The 18,551-nt window shown below is 39.6% G+C and overlaps 1 protein-coding gene across 2 annotated transcripts in view; it reads right to left on the bottom strand.

Annotated features, from left to right (window-relative positions):
* The window catches only part of EIF5B (eukaryotic translation initiation factor 5B), a 3,606,765-nt gene that overhangs the window by 111,138 nt on the left and 3,477,076 nt on the right, over nt 1-18,551 (bottom strand). For both annotated transcript variants that reach the window (XM_044070982.1, XM_044070983.1), the window contains one exon: nt 1,637-1,798. In XM_044070982.1, the coding sequence (XP_043926917.1) occupies nt 1,637-1,798 (162 nt within the window). The remainder of the gene's footprint in view (nt 1-1,636; nt 1,799-18,551) is intronic.

Genomic DNA, 18,551 nt, shown 5'->3' with positions numbered 1-18,551 from the left:
GTAGACAGCAATGAAAACGGCACCTTGCATATTCCCAAGTTTTTCATGTGTAAACAATCACATATTGTAATATTTCATGACTTACCAATAAAATACTACTACTGATTATCTACCGAGATTTTCACGGTAGCAAACCATTCACAAAAAATATATATATCAATAGATCAAATCCCTTCCTCTCAGCACAAGCATTAGTGTACCTCTGAAATGATCAGCTCATGGATGTTCAGTACTTCCTGTAACAAATGGAAAGTTAATTATAATACCCCTCTTGTAGCAAAGACATAATATTTTTTCTCAAACCTGATAACTTCTCAGCTTTACAGCCATAATTACTTCCCCATGGCCCACTCATACAGTTACAGCAAAACATGCTGCGTTGCCTCAAAAGAGTGCAGAAGAAAATGAAGGGTAAAGGGGTTGAGAGGTACTGCCAATCCTAAAGTTTTGTTATAAAACAAAAGACATAGGAAATAATGCATTTCTTCTGGCCAGGATACACACACACACACACACACACACACACACACACACACACACACACGTACGATGAGTAAACCAATGTTCTCTCTTACTCCTTTTTTCTCATGTCTCAACAGTCACTGAGATAACTGCTTATAAATCAGGAGGAGCACCAGCAGAGGGTGGCCAGGTTGGCGTAACAAGCTTGAAGTTTGACAAATACTGAAGAAAATATGATCATAGTTACAGTATAGTCAGTACATACCATCAGTGAGGTTTATGTAGTGAACTGACAACTCTGGTACCGGAAGTATAATCAGTCAGTGTGAAACAGTAGTTGTCAGTATTCATAGCTACAATACTTCACTGCAGATTATTTATAGGTCACTGCAGAACTTAAACCAGTCATTCACTCGTATCATATAAGAGGCAATGCCAATGAACATTAAATACTTGTCATTTTTTTTCTTTCAAACTTTAACTTTTCCCCTAACATTCTCTCCTATACCTTCTGCTCTTACTCTTTCCCCAACTTTTTTTTAAATAAGAAAATAGAAAAATGGAAGTCTATGTCCATAAAAAACATAGTGCCTATCCTCTCCCACCTCCTCCAGTACAATCTTAACATGTTCATTTTGTGTTTTCCCGTCTTCTTCCTCCATTTCCAGCTGTCCTATTTTGACCCTCTCCAACCTTAAAAAAAAAAAGGTGCTCACATAATGGCACCTTTCACTGTGAACAAAAGAAACCTTAAATTAACATAGGTAAGCTGTTGGCCAGTAGTGCTCAGCTCTGCTTTGACTAGGTTCTCATAGAAATTCTAGGGAGATCTATGAAAGCTCGTACCCACAGCTGACTTTAGCTATATATAATATGAATTATTCTGCACATAAAGTACACTCATTTCTTTTAATTTTATGTTACTTCCGAAACGCAAAACTGATATGAACGTTTTGTTGCAGAGCTGAAAAGTTCTACAATAACTGCCACGTCTTCATGCTTTGTTCACTTACATTTTGGAGCAGTGGTGCTGTTGATTGAATTTAGACTCTCAAAAGATTTTATTATGAAAACGGTAGAAATTTAGTCATGAGACCAATGCAGCTCTGAGAAAAATCACTCACGCTTACTAGATTTTTACCTCACTGACAAAAATATAAAAAAGGGGACTTACCTTGCTAACAAGAAAGTCAGTGGCCTCAAAATGTCGCCCATACATCTTTGGTGACTCACCAGGAATAGGATCTATTTTAATGCAGACCTCCTGGCCCTTTCTAGCAGAATCCACTGGTTTGTGATTCATTTCAATGCTTGTAATTATTCCAATATCAACAAACTGCAGGGAAAAATATTTCATTCTTTTATACACTGCTACTCTATGATGACTGAAAATATTAACAAATATTCCTTATTATTTAACCCATTAATTAGTTTACAGTTAGAAAACTCAGGAGTACAAATAACAGAAAAAAGCATGTCTTGTGATATTCAAAGCAGATATCTTGCTTCTAAATATCTGCCAAGATCTTCATGTATCAAATGATTCTGTCGCACAGTCTGATTTTTTTGCTATTTTGCATGCCAACCATACAATCAATCACCAGGATACCACCTGATCGATAACTGCACAACTGTCACAGTGTTGCAATGTTAAACTTGGATTTAAATGATGAACAAAAACAATGCAGTATTGCATACAAGTTTCCACAAAATGTACAAACAAGAATCACAACTTGTAGAGCAGCACATCCCCTCCTCTGTTCAATTGTGTACACTTCAGTCAACAATCACAACCTAAACAGCACTCATGGTTTCATCCTAGGTAGGAAACTCACTGGTCCCAAGTGAACGGGTACTCCCGCCATCAACATAATGGTTGGACATCAAGCTCAACAGCCATGTTAAAAGGAAGCGAAATTTAGGGCTCCTCACCTATAACTGCACAGTTCTAATAATATATGTTACATATTCACTTTAGTTTTTCTCTGCCAAATAAAAAATTGCTGGAAGGTGAAGCTAGCTCTTTTCACCTCATCCATTTTGTGCTCTCCTGAATACTGTAACATTACTTATGTTATGTAACAACCAAGATGGACAGATTAGTTATAAACCTCCATATGCAAATGGAAAAATGCTTGAGTGACAGAAAAAAGCCCAGAAGCAAACTACAGGAATGAGGAGTACTTTAGACGTGAACAAAGACTGATATTGTGAGAATGACAATCGGGAAGAACAACAATGTGAAATTAGTGAATATATATGGGAAAACTGTAAGACATCCATCCCATTAAATGTTGTACAGACATATAAGGTGTGGTTCTACAAGTAGTAGTGGTAAAAGATGTAAGTTTGTTGACTGTGTTAAAATGGTCGATGAACTCAAAAAGCATAAACCCAATTTCATTTTTTTTTTTAAAGAAACATCTATATTTTTATTTTTTTTAATTTTTATTTATCATTTGTTGACCGGGAAAGTCCGACTAGGTTCCACAGAGCCTGTTTTCAGCGGAGGCCCGGGGAGAAATGCTCCAGATGCACGTCTTTGGAATGTATTCCATGTATCTATATTAAATTATCAAGTATGACCAACAGAGCTTCATCTGCAGTGGCTCCCTGTAGCTTTGAAAAATAATGGCGCCTCTGCAGCATGACACACACAGACGCACGGAGAGCGATCAAGTGATGGATTTTAAATATTGCTCTTATAAACTTGCTAGAATAACATGATTTCTTTTACCATGCATTTCACACACACTGAGAGCGATCGAGCAATTCCTTGGCGGCATCAGCATCTCCTGAAAGGTTTCTGTACCTCTCCACCATAACTCAAACTCTTAACCACAAGAAATCTGGACACAGCCACAAATAAAGTGGGAATAAAGGAAGAAAAATAGGGACATATTTTAAATGCTGCTCTTAGAAACTTACTTGACTAATACTGTTTCTGTTAACATGCATTTTCCACACACACACACACACACACACACACACACACACACACACACACACCTGCCAACTATACACTTTCCCAGAATATCCTGATTTTTGCCTCATATTTTTAGTTTGTTTCTCATAAAACTGTGTTTTCTGGCAAATTATTTACAGCTGAAGTCAGAAAATCTAGACATACCCTTCAGAAAATTCATGTTAATGCAAAACCTGTTCTATCGACTTTCTAATTTTGTAACAACAATATTTAAAAAGTATCCCTTATTTTTGGACCGTTGCCTCCCCCATTATTTATGGCTTTGTCCAGATTTCTTGCTATAAGAGGATGAAAGGTATCTCTCACACACACACACACAAAATGACAGCAACAGAGTGATCCCAATAAATATCTCAACAAAGGAACAAAAATGTGGACAAATTTTAAATGTTGGTCTTCTAAACAGTTCTTTTATATATAGTATAATAACTATATATAAAACTTAATATGCTGTGTTATCTTCATTTTATGGGTCAAATATGTTTTGTGGCTCCAGGTGAATTTTAATTGGTAGGAGAAATGCCAAATTGGCTCTCCTGATAATGAATGTTGCAGACCCCTGACATAACTGTAGCTGCAAACATTATACATCACTTCAAATACAGCCAGTCATTGTCAAACATTACCATAGCTCATTCAAATTTTATTTATGTATTTATTTTTATTTCACATTTGCTTACTGTAGAGGTCTGACTGGGATAGTAGCCTATTTTCAGATAAAATTAAAACATTAAAAGTTCAACATTAATCTGAGACAGGTACAATCATTACAACAGGTGTAAAATAAAACTAAGACAACTACTAGATTTACACAGAACTGAACACTGACATACTGGAGGTACAGAAAATTAGTTTGCAGAAATCAGATAATCATTCAAAAATGTCTAAACAGTGATGAGAAATATTAGTAGTATGACAACGTTCAAAAATGTGGATGCAAGTATCATCAGTCATGGTCAACCTTAAAACTTTACAGTGTTCTCCAAATTTGAATTTCTAGAGAATTCAACTGAAATTTATGATATGTAGACAGGAAATAAAACTCATATTGGGATAGAAGATGGATAAGTAGAAATGTAGAGAAAAATATAGCTGCAGACAAGGTTTGAAAAGACTGAGAGGACCTAGGGTTAACTACAGAATTTGGCAAGGGTCGAAGTAAAGCAGAATAAAAAAAGTGTTGGAGGAATGAAGATAAAAAAAAAAGCAGTTCAGCCTGGGGTGAGCAGGAGCATAACCAATTGTCATTTAGATGGGCTTTGAGCAGATTTTTGAGCAAAGTAGGGTTACTGGTGTTAAGAATATTCTGAGGGATGGAATACAATGATTTAGAGATGTCTCTCCATTTATATATTTGCTGATCTCTGGTTGAATTTTTCTTTTCTCGGGTCTCTATTACTTGCACAAAGTTTTCTAACTTCAAATACCATATGGGCGAAGTTAGACATCTTTTTTTTTTTTTTTTAGTATCTGAAGACTAAAAAGAAAATGATTAACTTTAACAATTGGCTTAGTTTCTGGTGTCATTCCATGGAGATTCAGTACCTGGCAGCCTGAGAAGATATGACTGACAGACCATGATGCTTTGCCAGAGATGGCCTGAATCTGTCTCACTTGGGCTTCAAGCTTCGGGCAAAGGCACTTGCCTCACCCATAGTGCCTGTTTTAGAAAAAGTGAGGAGGTTAAAACTACCAACATAAAAATTTAAACAAAACCCAAATTAAAGGGCATGCTGCTAAACGCTAGGAGTCTAAACATGAAACGGCACTCATTACAAGCATTCTTAACCCTGGAAAATACTGACATCTGCGCAGTCACAGAAACTTGGTTCGAAGCTGCGGAGAGCACCCCAGCCATACCTGGTTACTCATCTCATCATACATTTAGATCCCAAACTGTGGGCAGTAAAGCCAAAGGAGGTGTAGTTTCAATATGTATTAAAGACATACACACCTCCAGGCTGGTCAAACAGTATGACGCACAGGAGGCACTACAGGTGCAGTTAACCACTGACAAGACCCTTATACAACTCATCGGTAGCTCTAGTTACCGGCCCCCAAATCTAACTCAAGATGCCCAAACTGCCTATCTAGACCGCTTCGAATCTATCAAGATTCAACCCTTTACCCTCACCCTGGGTGACTAACTACCCAAACATAGACTGGTCTGGAAGAGCTACTCATGCCAGAACACAAATGCCAAGATATTCTTCGATTTTGTCAATGCAAATACTTTGGAATAGCTAGTCGATACCTCCACAACAGGTGATAATATCTTGGACTTGGTATTAACCAATATGAGTAGCCACTGCAGAATCCCTGCAGTATCATCCTCCCTTGTAAGATCCAACCATAAAGCGATCACGTTCAAAGTCGCCATCACCCCCCCCCCCCCCGGCAAGGGTCAAATAAAAAAACTTCTCCAAAGCTGATTACAGCCTCCTGAGGGATGGTATAAACACCTTCACAGCCTCCTCTCCCTCTCAAGTAACTGGCACCTGTATGCAGAACTATACCAAATTACTATACGAACATTTATATAGATACATGGAATCAGGAATATCCAACAGGACTAAATCATCCTTCGCAGGACGAGTAAATCTGTCTGGTGGACATCTGCAATAAATAAACTATAACAAAAAAAATTATGCTTGTCCAGGACCAAGGACAGCAGGTGCCCAACTGGAAGCAATCTCTCCTTAGCCTAAACAACCAAATAAGATGACTTGTGAAATCCTCCAAAGCAAACTGAGTCCAAATTGGCCACATCTACTACAGACAATCATAAGGCCTTCTTCACATATGTCAGTAATCTCAAAGGTAGCACCCAGATCTGTTCAGAACTGGTGGTCAAGGACACCACATATACAAATGCCGTAGATATAGCAATCTTGCTTGCTGACAGATTCAGCAAAAATTTCATCCCTCTGTTCCCCCCTATCAGTAAATCAGGACATTCCCAGTACCTACCCCCTTCCCCTTATATCTAGGGATGAAGTCATCACTGCTCTCTCATAGGCAAAAAAATACAGCCTCCATGGGACCCGATAACATTCCAGGCTGCATCCTACATGAACTCAGGCAGGAACTTGCAGCACCATTAGGCACCCTATTCAACCAAAGCCTGAGTACTGGATTTATCCCAGCTGAGTGGAGGACAGCCACTGTCATCCCTTTACACAAAGGTGGAGCGTCCACTGATCTGGGAAATTATAGACCCATCAGCCTAACTAGCCTGATGTGCAAGGCCATGGAATGGATTATCATGGACTTCATTAACAAGGACATTGGCAACCTCCAAACACCTGATCTCTCACAATTTGGCTTCAAAGAGAGATCATGTCTGTTAAATTTGGCCGACTTTTTTGAGACAGTCACCAAAGCCATGGATGAGGGGAAGACAGTGCACACCGCCTACGTTGACCAAACCAAAGCCTTTGACACTATTCCCCATTTGGTCATAATAAACTCTCTCAACTAGGCGTCAATCCGTATGTTACCAGATGGGTAGCTAACTGGCTCACTGATGGAACCCACCTGGTCAAAATAGGGGAAGCCACCTCAAGCAGTAGACCTGTATTGAGTGGTGGACCCAAGGATTCAGTCTTTGGGCCTCTTATCTGGGATATATTTTTCTGAGGTGCAGGCCAAAACCAGTGGGCTATGGCTGACCAAGTTTCCAGATGACTATCATCAATTCCCCCTAGTGACATGGACATCCTCCAGGAGGGTCTCACCCAAACAAATGACTGGTGCCAGAAACATGGCCTCAAGCTGACTACAAAAAAATGCATTGTCCCCTTTCGAGAAAGTGATGTCCCCACAAATTATCACATTAATAACAACTTCGTAAGCACGCAAACAGTCATGAGGGATTTGGGCACCCAGTTTGATAGCAACCTGACTTTTGACCACCATGTTACTTCCACTGTACAGAAAGCTTTCTACATGGCCCACCTCATAAGTAAATTAATCTCATCCAAGGACAAGGAGGTCATAACATCCCTGTATTCTTCCCTAATAAGGCCCATCATTGAGTACAATGCCCCATTTGGCATGTACCTCGCAAAGCACATGCAGCAGCTGGAGAGATCACAGAGGTTCCTCACCAGGAGAATCCAGGGCCTCAAAAATCTTCAATACACAGACAGGCTAAAAGCCCTATCCCTCTATACTCTGTTACATACAGACTCCTCAGAGGTGACCTCTGTCTGGCATACAAGGCGATCTCGTACCCCACCTTGATGGGACTGACTGCTGCATATCCGCAAGTCAAGCTCCATTCGAGTAACCCGCACATGTGGCTTCAACCTGGTCTGTGACACAATAGGACTTGTTGGCGGGACAGATGTGTGTCCCAGAGGCTCCTCCATCTGTGGAATAGACTCCCTCTCCACATCAAGCAGAGTACCTCTTTACCCATTTTTAAGCACAACCTGGATAAATGGATGGGAAATAGAAAATACATCCCTGGGATTCCACCCATGTTCCTGCTGGACAGAGGCATTGGGTGCTGATTTGTCTATACATGGGCTAAACTATTGGCTAGCCTTATAAGGGCCAATAGCCTAGTAACTTCCTATGATCCTATGATATAAATAAAGAGATTCCCCAAAAGCTGTTATTGGATTTAGAAATTTTTATCTCTACTCATCCTCCCTTCTCAGTTGCTCCCTACACTAAATCCAACTTCCAATTCACTAATGCTGAATTAATTCTGGCCCGACTTCAGATAAACAGATATAAACATATATGTATAAGCCCTTCCTCTATGTCCCTATCCTTGAAGATATTCTCTCCTGGTTCTCCACCAATATTACCAATGAGACTATAATCCTACATGATGTAAATATTAACTGGGCCACCATTCAATCTCCGATAAACCCCCTAAACATAAACCTCTACAACTTCTCTCAGCTAATCAATTCCACAACCAGACCTTCCAAAGACTACTCCCCTCTGGAAGCACCCTTGACCGGATTCTGGTCTCTCACCCACATTACATATCTGATAGTGGTACCCTCCCCGAATCTCTTAGTGATCACTTTCCCACTTTTGCTCATCGCCTTTCCTCCTTCTTACAACTGTCTCACTCCTATATTTCCACACCCTCCCTAAAAAACTTCAACCCCAATACCTTCTCCAATACACTAAAACGTATAAACTGGGGACCTCTAAAAACTCTCTCCTTAGAAAATGCCGTTACTTACTTTAACACAACATTCTTAAACCTTTTCGACACCACTGCCCCCTTGAAAACAAAAAGAATGCAAGTACAAAATACTTTGTAACAGAGTTAAAAAACTTATTGCATCAGACCGTAAATCCGACTTCTCCATACTTCAAAGTAACCATAAGACTAATGCTAAAAGGTTCTGGGATGGTATCACCACACTCCTTAACCAAGGTAGAAAGGAAAACCCCTACCCTGATCCAAATGCCTCCGACATGGACTTAGCCACCCAATTTAACTCTTTCTTCACTGACTCCATAAGCAAGCTAACATCATCCTTCACTAATAATCCTACATCCTCTACTTTACCTTCCCCTATCTCTTCCTCCTTAAGCACTTCAATGTCCCTACCTCCTCTCTTCTCTCTGAAACCCATCCCTGTATCTACTATAAAAAAAACTTCTCCAGAAATTAAAAACATGCACCAATGCCCCTGATAATATTCCTTCCTACTTTTTAAGGACAGCTGCAGAAACCATTGCCTTCCCCATCTGTATTCTAATTGGTCAATCCAAGAATGCCTTGTATCTCAACTTTGGAAAAAGGCCTTTATTATATTCCCCTTCACAAAGGTGGCAACAATATTATCCCCAATTTTCGACTTATCGCCATCTTATCCCCCATCTCTAAACTTCTTGAAAAATGTATCCACCTACAACTCCTACCCTATCTCATAGACAAACACCTGCTAACTCGCACACAACACGGATTCAGGCCTGGCCACAGCACTACCAATGCTCTCCTCTCCTTCCTTGAGACTATTAAATCCGGGACTCAGGCTGCACTGCATCTTCCCTCCTTTTAGATCTCTCAAAGGCATTGGATATTCTCTCTCACAACCTTCTCTTAACTAAATTCTCTAATCTAAATCTATCTTCTCCATCACTTGGTTTACTAGCTACCTATGTTCTAGGCAACAAGCAGTCAAATGGAAAAAAAGCCACCTCCCCATTCCTCAATACTCCCACAGGTGTACCCCAGGGTTCCATTCTTGGGCCCCTACTGTTCAACGTTTTCATAAATGACTTCCATCACTCCATCCATAATGCAAAACTTATCCAGTATGCAGACGATTCAACAATTATATGCTCTGCCATCTCCACCTCTACTCTCATAAAACTAACCCATGATGCCTTCTCTTCCACTGAACAATGAATGTTAGATAACCACCTAGCGCTCGGTGTATAAAAAAAACCCATATATTTACCCCTTCTAAAACCGCCACCAATGACAAAAACTCATTCTCAGTCACCAGTCAGAATAAAATACCTCTTGAAACAGTATCCAATGGAAAACTTCTAGGTGTCCTAATTATCAGCTTAAGTTTGATATCCATTTACAAACTCTACCACCACAATCGTTACCTCACTGCCTCCACCAAGTTTGTTCTCTCTGACACATCTCATCTCCTCTCTCCTATATGGTGCCCCACTCCTTACTAACCTACAATCTTCTCTCAAGACAAAACTCTCTTCCTGCTACAACAAAATTTCCAAGTTTGCCACAGGGTATAGATCCTCCCCCCATCACTGTACTGCCTTTCATAAACTAAATTGGCTTGAGTTGCCCAATTATCTTACCTACATTTGACTCACCCATGCTCACAAATTCATCTTCAGCCCCTCTCTTTGCCCCTCCCTTGCCTCCACCTTTAAAATGCACCAACCCAACTGACTCTTAAGGACCAATACCCAAAATCTGATTGAATTGCACAAGCCCTTCCACCCACCAGGTAAATATCTACTGTCTTTTTCCTTAGCACGCCTGAATGTGGGATTGTGTCAAAAGGCTTTGCCAGGTTGAGGTATGCTGTGAGCACAGATCTGCCCTCGTCAATGGCTTTGGTCACATTTTTAAAAAAATCTACAAGTAGAAGTAAGTAGCAGTCCACAAAAAATCACAAAAACTGATAGGGCAAAGAAGAGCCATAAAGACGATAAAGTGGACTATTGAGGATAAGAAAAACAATTATATATTATTATGCAAAAAGCCCAGAATTTCCAGTCACAAGCTATACAAAATGATTGAGAGAGAAATTAGAGGAAAGAATATTTTGTCAAGAAAAACTGTCAGAAGCTTCAAATGAAAATTTGCGTTCATTAATACAACAGATTTGTGTAAAAACAGTACATAGATCAAGAAACTTTGATCTGTTTGGAAAAAGAAGCATCTGAGGAAGTGCGAAAATATAAAAAACCTAGAGATATTTGAACAATATAAAATATGGACATTGGAAAGAGAGTGAGATGTGATATGGTGCAATACTTATACACAGAAAAAAAAACAAATTAAACAATATAAAGAAGGCAGCCCCAAAGATATTTGGAGAACCACAGGCAAAGGGATCCGGATATAGAAAATTCTGCAATAAAAAAAAAAAAAATATCACAAAGATGGAATGTAGAAAAGAAGCTTAGTAAAGTAGAAGTTAAAAAAATAGTAGTTGAAGTTATGGAATGCCTGCAAAGTGAAGGATTTGGTGTATAGGTCTAATACAGGTTATATCACAGCACAATGGAGTGAGTTCCCAAAGAAAGGAGAAACAGGAAGATAAGGAAACATCCGAAGAGGAAATATGCACATGGGAAATAAAAAGAGATTTAATATGGTGCAACATTTATGCAAAGGAGAAAGCAAAACTAACCAATACAAAAAGAGCAGCATCAAAAATATTTGAAGAGAAATACTGGCAAAGGAATCCGGACATGGAAAACTTTACAAAACACAAAATAAAAAAGGAGATTAGTAATGGAGAAGTTAAAGAAATAAAAACTGAGGTTATGGAGAACCTGCAAAATGAAGGGATTCAGTTTAGAAAATTGAATGCAGAAAGCACAACAGGATAGAGCAATGGATATCCAATTTAAGGGGAAACCAGTGAAACGGGAAGCAACCGGTCAGGTGCCATATCAAGATATTTTGGAGCCTTCCACAGGAAACCAGTATAAACCTTCACTTGAAGCTAGACAGCAAGGAAAGGAACAGGAAACTGTTGACTGCATCAGAGTTTCCACAGTTTCCTGTTCAATAAAACTCAAAAAGTCAGAAGTCTGATAAAACAAATGAATGCAGTAATTAGAAATGTCCATAGAGATCCGTGTGATATAACAGAAGTAAACAGGATACATTAGTGGGCTGCTAAATTAATAACTGATAAATTTCTGCCACAAGAGCACAGGGTAGTGAGGGAAGGAAGGGGAGAAATTGAATACCATCATTGAAGTATCAAATAGAGAAAACTATAAAGCAATTAAGACAGAGAGTGTCACTCTTAGAAGACTATAGAAGAGGGAATAGAACAAAAATACGGAGAAAGACAGATGTGATTAAAGCAATGCACAGTATCAGAACAGACCAGGATCTATCACAAACAAAAAATTTCAGCAAAAGCCGAAAAACTTAGACGATACACAGATCTACATAAAGGAAAAGTACAAAATAAGCAATTTATTGATGACCCAAAAAAGTTTTATAATGAAGTGGGAAATAAGATAAAAGGAACTGAAAGACCACCAAAAAAAAGAGGAAGGAGAAACATTTTGGAGAAGTATCTATGAAGATCCTGTGAAACATAACAAAGATGCTAAATGGATAGATGAAATAAAAGAAAGAATAAGTTTAAAGGTGCAGGATACGAAATGGGATGAAGTAACAGCCAGAGAGATTTCTTGTCTCTAACTAGAAGACAACAGGCCCAGATGCAGTACCTAACTTTTGGTTAAAATTAACATCTTTGCACGAAGATTTAGCTATAAGTAAAAACTATTTATATGCACAACCCAAACAGACACCAACCTGGCTAACAACAGGCAAAACAATGCTCCTTCTTAAGAGTGAACCTGCAAGCTACCCTAAAAATTATAAACCAATAACTTGCCTTCCGACGACGTATAAACTATACACAGGAATGGATGCCAACAGAGTTATAGTTACTTAGAAGAAAACTCAATTATGGCAGTAGAACAAAAGGGCAATAAAAGAAAGTCATATGGAACAAAGGATCATGTGTTAAATAAAGTCATACTGGAGAACTGGAAAAAGGGAAAGAATTTAAGTATGACAAGGACTAACTATAAAAAAAGCATTTGATAGTATCCCACATGCATGGATAACAGTGCTTAAAAATGCATAAGATACACCCTACACTGATCAACTACATTATAGTGACCATGAAAGAGTGGCAGACCACTTTGCAATTAAGTCATGATAAAGGACAGATCATTATCCCAGGGATAAAAATTCAAAGGGGAATATTCCAGCGTGCCACTCTGTCACGACTGGTATTCTGCCTTGCCATTAACCCACCCATTAATCTCTTTACTTAACAACTTAGGCCAAGTGTAAAGACTTCTCATCTTTTCTTTGTCGATGATTTAAAACTCTATCTTTCATCAGATGAGGAACTGAAAGCACAACTGCAGGTTGTCAAAACCTTTTCAGATGATATAAGAATGTCATTTGGTCTTGATAAGTGTGCAAAAGCAACCTTTAAAGTAGGAAAACTGCAGCACCGAGAAAAAATCAGTTTGGGACAAGAATGTGATATAAAAGAACTTGAGCAAGCGAGTGTATAAATATATGGGAATTGACGAAGGATCAACAATAAAACATGAACAAATGTGAATAAAACTTAGTAAGGATATAAGACTTAAATTAATTCTGAAAACAGCACTGACATACAGGAAATAAATCCAGGCTATAAATCAAATTGTTCTTCCTGTCCTAACTTACACTTTTGGAGTGAGTGACTGGCCCAAAACGTGGTGGATAGATTAGACAGGAAAACAAGAAGGATGCTTCATACTCGCCAAATGATTTACAAAAATCAGTGTATACCAAGACAATATATTCCCAGTTTCGAAGGAGGGATGGGTCCCCTTGAAATTGATGACATGTATAGATCTGAAATCATGGGACTCCACACACATATGCTGACATCAAGACCCAAATGTAATGAAAGTTTTGAAACATGAGGAGAATAAATCTAAGATGACTTCTCTGCTTAATTTAGCAGAAGCATATCGGCGTCAAAGATGATAAAAATCAGGCAGTAACTGAATGTGTCAAAAAAACAAAAGAAAGAATATAAGGTGAAGGACAAGATGAGAAAGCAAGAAATGTGGAAAAAGCATAAATACAATTGCAAACATAGAACACTTTTATAAGAACCTCATGTTGATCAGGAACAAATACAGGAATAGCTAAGGAGAGGAAAATTTAAACCAAGAGACGAAAGGTTAATACGAGCCACCCAAGATAGTGGGGCTATGTACACACTAGTTTACAAAGCCCACTGAACATGTGGGAGAAAGACAAATGTAGGTTTTGTAAAACCGAACTAGAAAGAGTCGCACACCTCATTGCTGGATGTGACATAGTAATGACAGAAGGCCTATATACTGAAAGGCATAACACTGCAAGACTGTTGGACTGAGGATTGTGTAAACATTATGGCATTGAAGTCGCTGAAAAACACTGGAAACAAGACCCACAAAATATTATAGAAAATGATGGTTTACATCACATGGGCTCACCCATTACCAACAGTTAAAAAGATATATGCTAGAAAACCAGACAAGATGAGAAGGCAAGAAATGTGGAAAAAGCATAAATATAGTTGCACATATAGAAAACTTTTTGAAGAACCTCATGTTGATCAGGAATGAACACAGGAATAGTTAAGTTGAGGCAAATTCAAACCAAGAGACAAAAGGTTAATATTAGTCTCCCAAGATACTGGGCTACGTACACGCTAGTTTACAAAGCCTATTGAACATGTGGGAGAAAGACAAATGTAGGTTTTGTAAAACTGAACTAGAAAGAGTCACACACCTCATTGCTGGATGTGACATAGTAATGACAGAAGGCCTACATACTGAAAGGCATAACACTACAAGACTGTTGCACTGGGGTCTGTCTAAATATTATGGCCCTGAAGTGGCTGAAAAACACTGGAAACATGAGCCACAAAGCATCATAGAAAATGATGAAGTTTATATCACATGGGATCACTCATTACCAACAGTTTAAAAGCTAGATGCTAGAAAACCAGACATAGTGGTCCAAGAAAAGAAGACAAAAGCAGCATTGACCACTGAAATTGCTACACCTAGTGACTACAGTGTCTTGCGTACAGAGATACACAAATTCATAAAATATTAGGATCTGCAGGCAGAAACAAGAGCAAAGTGGAAGAAAGATACCCAGACAGTTCCAATAGTAGTAACGGGTCTTATAAAAGAGAATTTACAATTGTATTTAGATACGTTAACAATCCATGTAACCCCGTACGAATTGCAGGAGTCGTCATTACGGGGCACACTGCGAGTGCTGCGGAGATTACTTTTGGCTGACATCAAAGACTGAAGCAATACTAACTTCATGAACTTTAATCATACTTTGACATAGGAATGTGGTCCATTCCTGTCATAGTATTAGAAACCCAAAAGATTTGGAGAAATTAAAAAAAGAGCAGGATCTGCCCTTCAAAGCCAATCTGGGTAGGATCCAGGGTTTGGAGGTCACCTATGTCTTTAGTTATGAAATCCATAATGATACGTTCCATGGTCTTACAGATGTGACTTGTCAGGCTTATGGGTATAGAATTCCCCAGGTCTGTTGTTAGGCCACCTTTGTTGAGGGAAGAAAGAAGTTATGTTCTTACCATAACTTTCCATCTGTGTTGTTGATCTTCATTCATTCATTACTGATGGGTGTCTGTTCCATCCTCGGAACAGAGTCAGCCTTGTAACAAGCTCATGCCAGCCAAAAAACTCTCTAGCTAAGCTTTCACCCAAAAATGCCCTTCCCCTTATTACCTCAGATCAAGTTTACCTAATGTAAGTACGGCAGAGGCTCTCTCTGGGCAGAAAAAAAAAAGCTCAACAGGCGCAGGACTCGATCCCCCAGGAGCCTTAGGAGGGGGAAGGAGGATGGGACATAATGAATGAAGATTAACAACACAGATGGAATGTTATAGTAAGAACATAACTTCTTTATCTGATGTTAATCGTCATTCATTCCTTACTTATGGGACAGAGTCCCTAGCTACCTTTATTCCTGGAAGGCCCTTATGGAAGAATGTTCCTGAGTACCATTGAACCGAAGGATGCTTTTCCCCTGGAGGCCAAATCCAATTTGTAATGCATGATAAAGGTAGGAGGGTTAGTCCAGGTTGCAGTTACACATACATCATTCAAAGAAGCTTTCGCACGGAACGCAGCAGAAGTAGCTACTGACCTGGGTTAATGTGCTCTGAATTTAAAAGGCAGAGAGGTCTTGTTCTTTTGGTAAATCACGGTTATGCAGGTTCTCAACCATTTGACCAAAGTTACCTTTGAAACAGGACTACCCATTCTTGGTCCTGAGAAAGCCACAAATAATTGCTCTGATTTACATACTGATTGTCTTCTGTCCAAGTGAAAACGTGGTTGCCTATGTACGCCCAAGCAAGGATAGGCAATACTCTCCTTTATTTGAGTTGTTTGGAAAAAATACTGGCAGGTCAATTGTTTGGTTAATAATCAGTTCAGAAATAACTTTAGGTAGGAAAGGATGGATTTGTTCGGTGTGATGCTCTGTCTTTGTGAAATATCATACAAGGATGTCTGAAACTCAAAGCTTGAAGCTCTGAGACACATCTAGCTGATGTGATAGCTATAACAAATAATGATTTCCAGGATAGAAATTTTAGATCGCAAGTAGAGGCATGTTCAAATGGAGGCCGTGTCAGAGACTGTAATACTAAAGTTAAGTTCCAAGGTTCTACTGGTTCCGTGAAAGGGTGTCTGATATGTAGAACACCTTTTAGGAACATTCTGCAGAGATGGTGGGATATAAGGGAAGAATCTTGAAAATCAGTACGGAAATTTGAGATCACAGCTAAGTGCACTGAATGGTTGAAGCGGCTGCTCCTGAATCAAGAAGGTTTGACAAATATTCCAAAACCACAGTAACTGGGGCTGAGAAAAAGGATCCAGCTTTTTTTTTTTTTTTTTAAACCAAATGAGGAATATTTTCCATTTGCTGAAATAGGTTTTCCTGGTGGATAGTTTATGAGAAGCCAGAAGGATATTATGCACAGGGGATGTGAGGTTATCCTGCCTGGTGATTACTGGAACTGGAAGAAGCAATCTGTCAGGATGAGACTGGAAATGTTCGGGTGAGTCAACCCTTGTGGGTGTGAGATCAGTTCTGGAGAGGGATCCAGAATCCATGGGCGATCTAGTAGGTGAGGCTAAAGGAAGGGAAACCAAATTTGTCATGGCCAATAAGGGGCAATGAGGATTACTCTGCTTCTCAAATGAAGGGCTTTCTTTAGAAATTGGGGAATCAGGAGCAATGGAGGAAAGGCATACAAAAGACCCGTAGGCCAATCATGGATCAGAGCATCCCTCAGGGACTCCCCCTGCGGGGTGATTAGAGCAAAGTAGCTGCTGCATTTGTGGCTTGCTGGAGACGCGAAAAGATCGCAGCAAGGCTGGCACCAGTGACTGAAGATCTTCGCTGCAATAGCAGGATTGAGGGACCACTCGAGGCAGTAGGCTGCATCTGCTCAGCTTGTCTGCAATCACTTTGGAACTCCCGGAAATGTGTGGCTATCAGAAAGCAATTGGAAGCTATTGCCCACTGCCAAATTCTCATAGCTTCTTGACATAAAGGGTAGGATATGGTTCCCCCTTGTTTGTTGATGTACCAGACCACTGATATGTTGTCTGATTGAACTGAAATAGTCCCCAAAGAAAGGACAGAATATAATGCTTGCAACGCCAGAAGCACTGCCCTCAGTTCTAGGACATTGATATGCTGGTTGGCCTCTGTAATCGACCAAGTGCCTTGGACAGTCTTCCCCTGGTAAAGCCCCCCCCCCCCCATCAGGGAAGTGTCCGTGGTCACTGTGGGCCTGGGCTGTTGAGGAGAAAAGGGACAGGTCCATTGCTGTCCATCTGGCTTCATCCATCACATTAGAACTTGTTTGCATCATTGTGTTATTCGAATTCGGAAGGATAGGGGGTGATGTAATGGGTATCACTGAGTTAGAAGGAACCACTGTAGGATTCTCATGTGCAGTCTTGCTACAGGAACTATAGTGATCTTATCCTGAGTAGTCTGTAATCTGGTAGAGCTACTAGATAAGTTGTTGTGTTGAGGATAGCTCCGATAAATTCTAGGGATTGAGAAGGAGCTAGATTGCACTTTCCCCAATTTATAGAGATTCCTAGATGTTCTGCAAAGTCTTAGTATGTACAATAATGCTGTCTCCAGTAGAATCTTGGTGAGGAGCCAATCGTCCAAATATGGAAACACTCAGAATCCTTGTATTTTCAAGTGAGCTGTTACCACCGCCATGCACTTTAACACTCTGGGGGCTGCAGATAGTCCAAAGAGCAGTACTTGGAATTAAAAGTGATTGGCTCCAAGCCAGAAGCACAGAAATCTTCTGGAGCGTTTATCCATTTTTATATGGTAATACGCATCCTGAAGATCTATCGAGCACATCCAATCATCTTTCTCTAGTAACGGAAGGATATACTGAACCATGACCATTCGGAATTTTTCTTGTTTGACAAATTTGTTTAGGATGCTGAGATCTAGAATTGATCTCGAGTCCCCTGTCTTTTTTGGCACTAAAAAAATAATCTTGAGTAAAATCTAGATACCGTCTCACCTGGTGGGACTGTCTGGATGATGCTTTTTTTGAAGCAGCTTTTGAATTTCTAGTGCTGCTGCTGTTTCCCTTTGACTAGGTGGAATGTCAAGAATTCAAGATGGTGGAGTTGGACAAAGGTTGAATGAAATGTGGTATCCTCTGGTAATGATTTGTTCTACCCATAAGTCTGTTGTTAGAGTTTGCCAGGCAGAATGGTACAA

The sequence above is a fragment of the Protopterus annectens genome, chromosome 5.part0 (genome assembly GCF_019279795.1).
Source record: "Protopterus annectens isolate FY-2018-M chromosome 5.part0, PAN1.0, whole genome shotgun sequence".
NCBI classification, from domain to species: Eukaryota; Metazoa; Chordata; order Ceratodontiformes; family Protopteridae; genus Protopterus; species Protopterus annectens.
The sequence above is the reverse complement of the archived record's forward strand: the minus strand, read 5'-3'. Positions and strand labels throughout refer to the sequence as shown.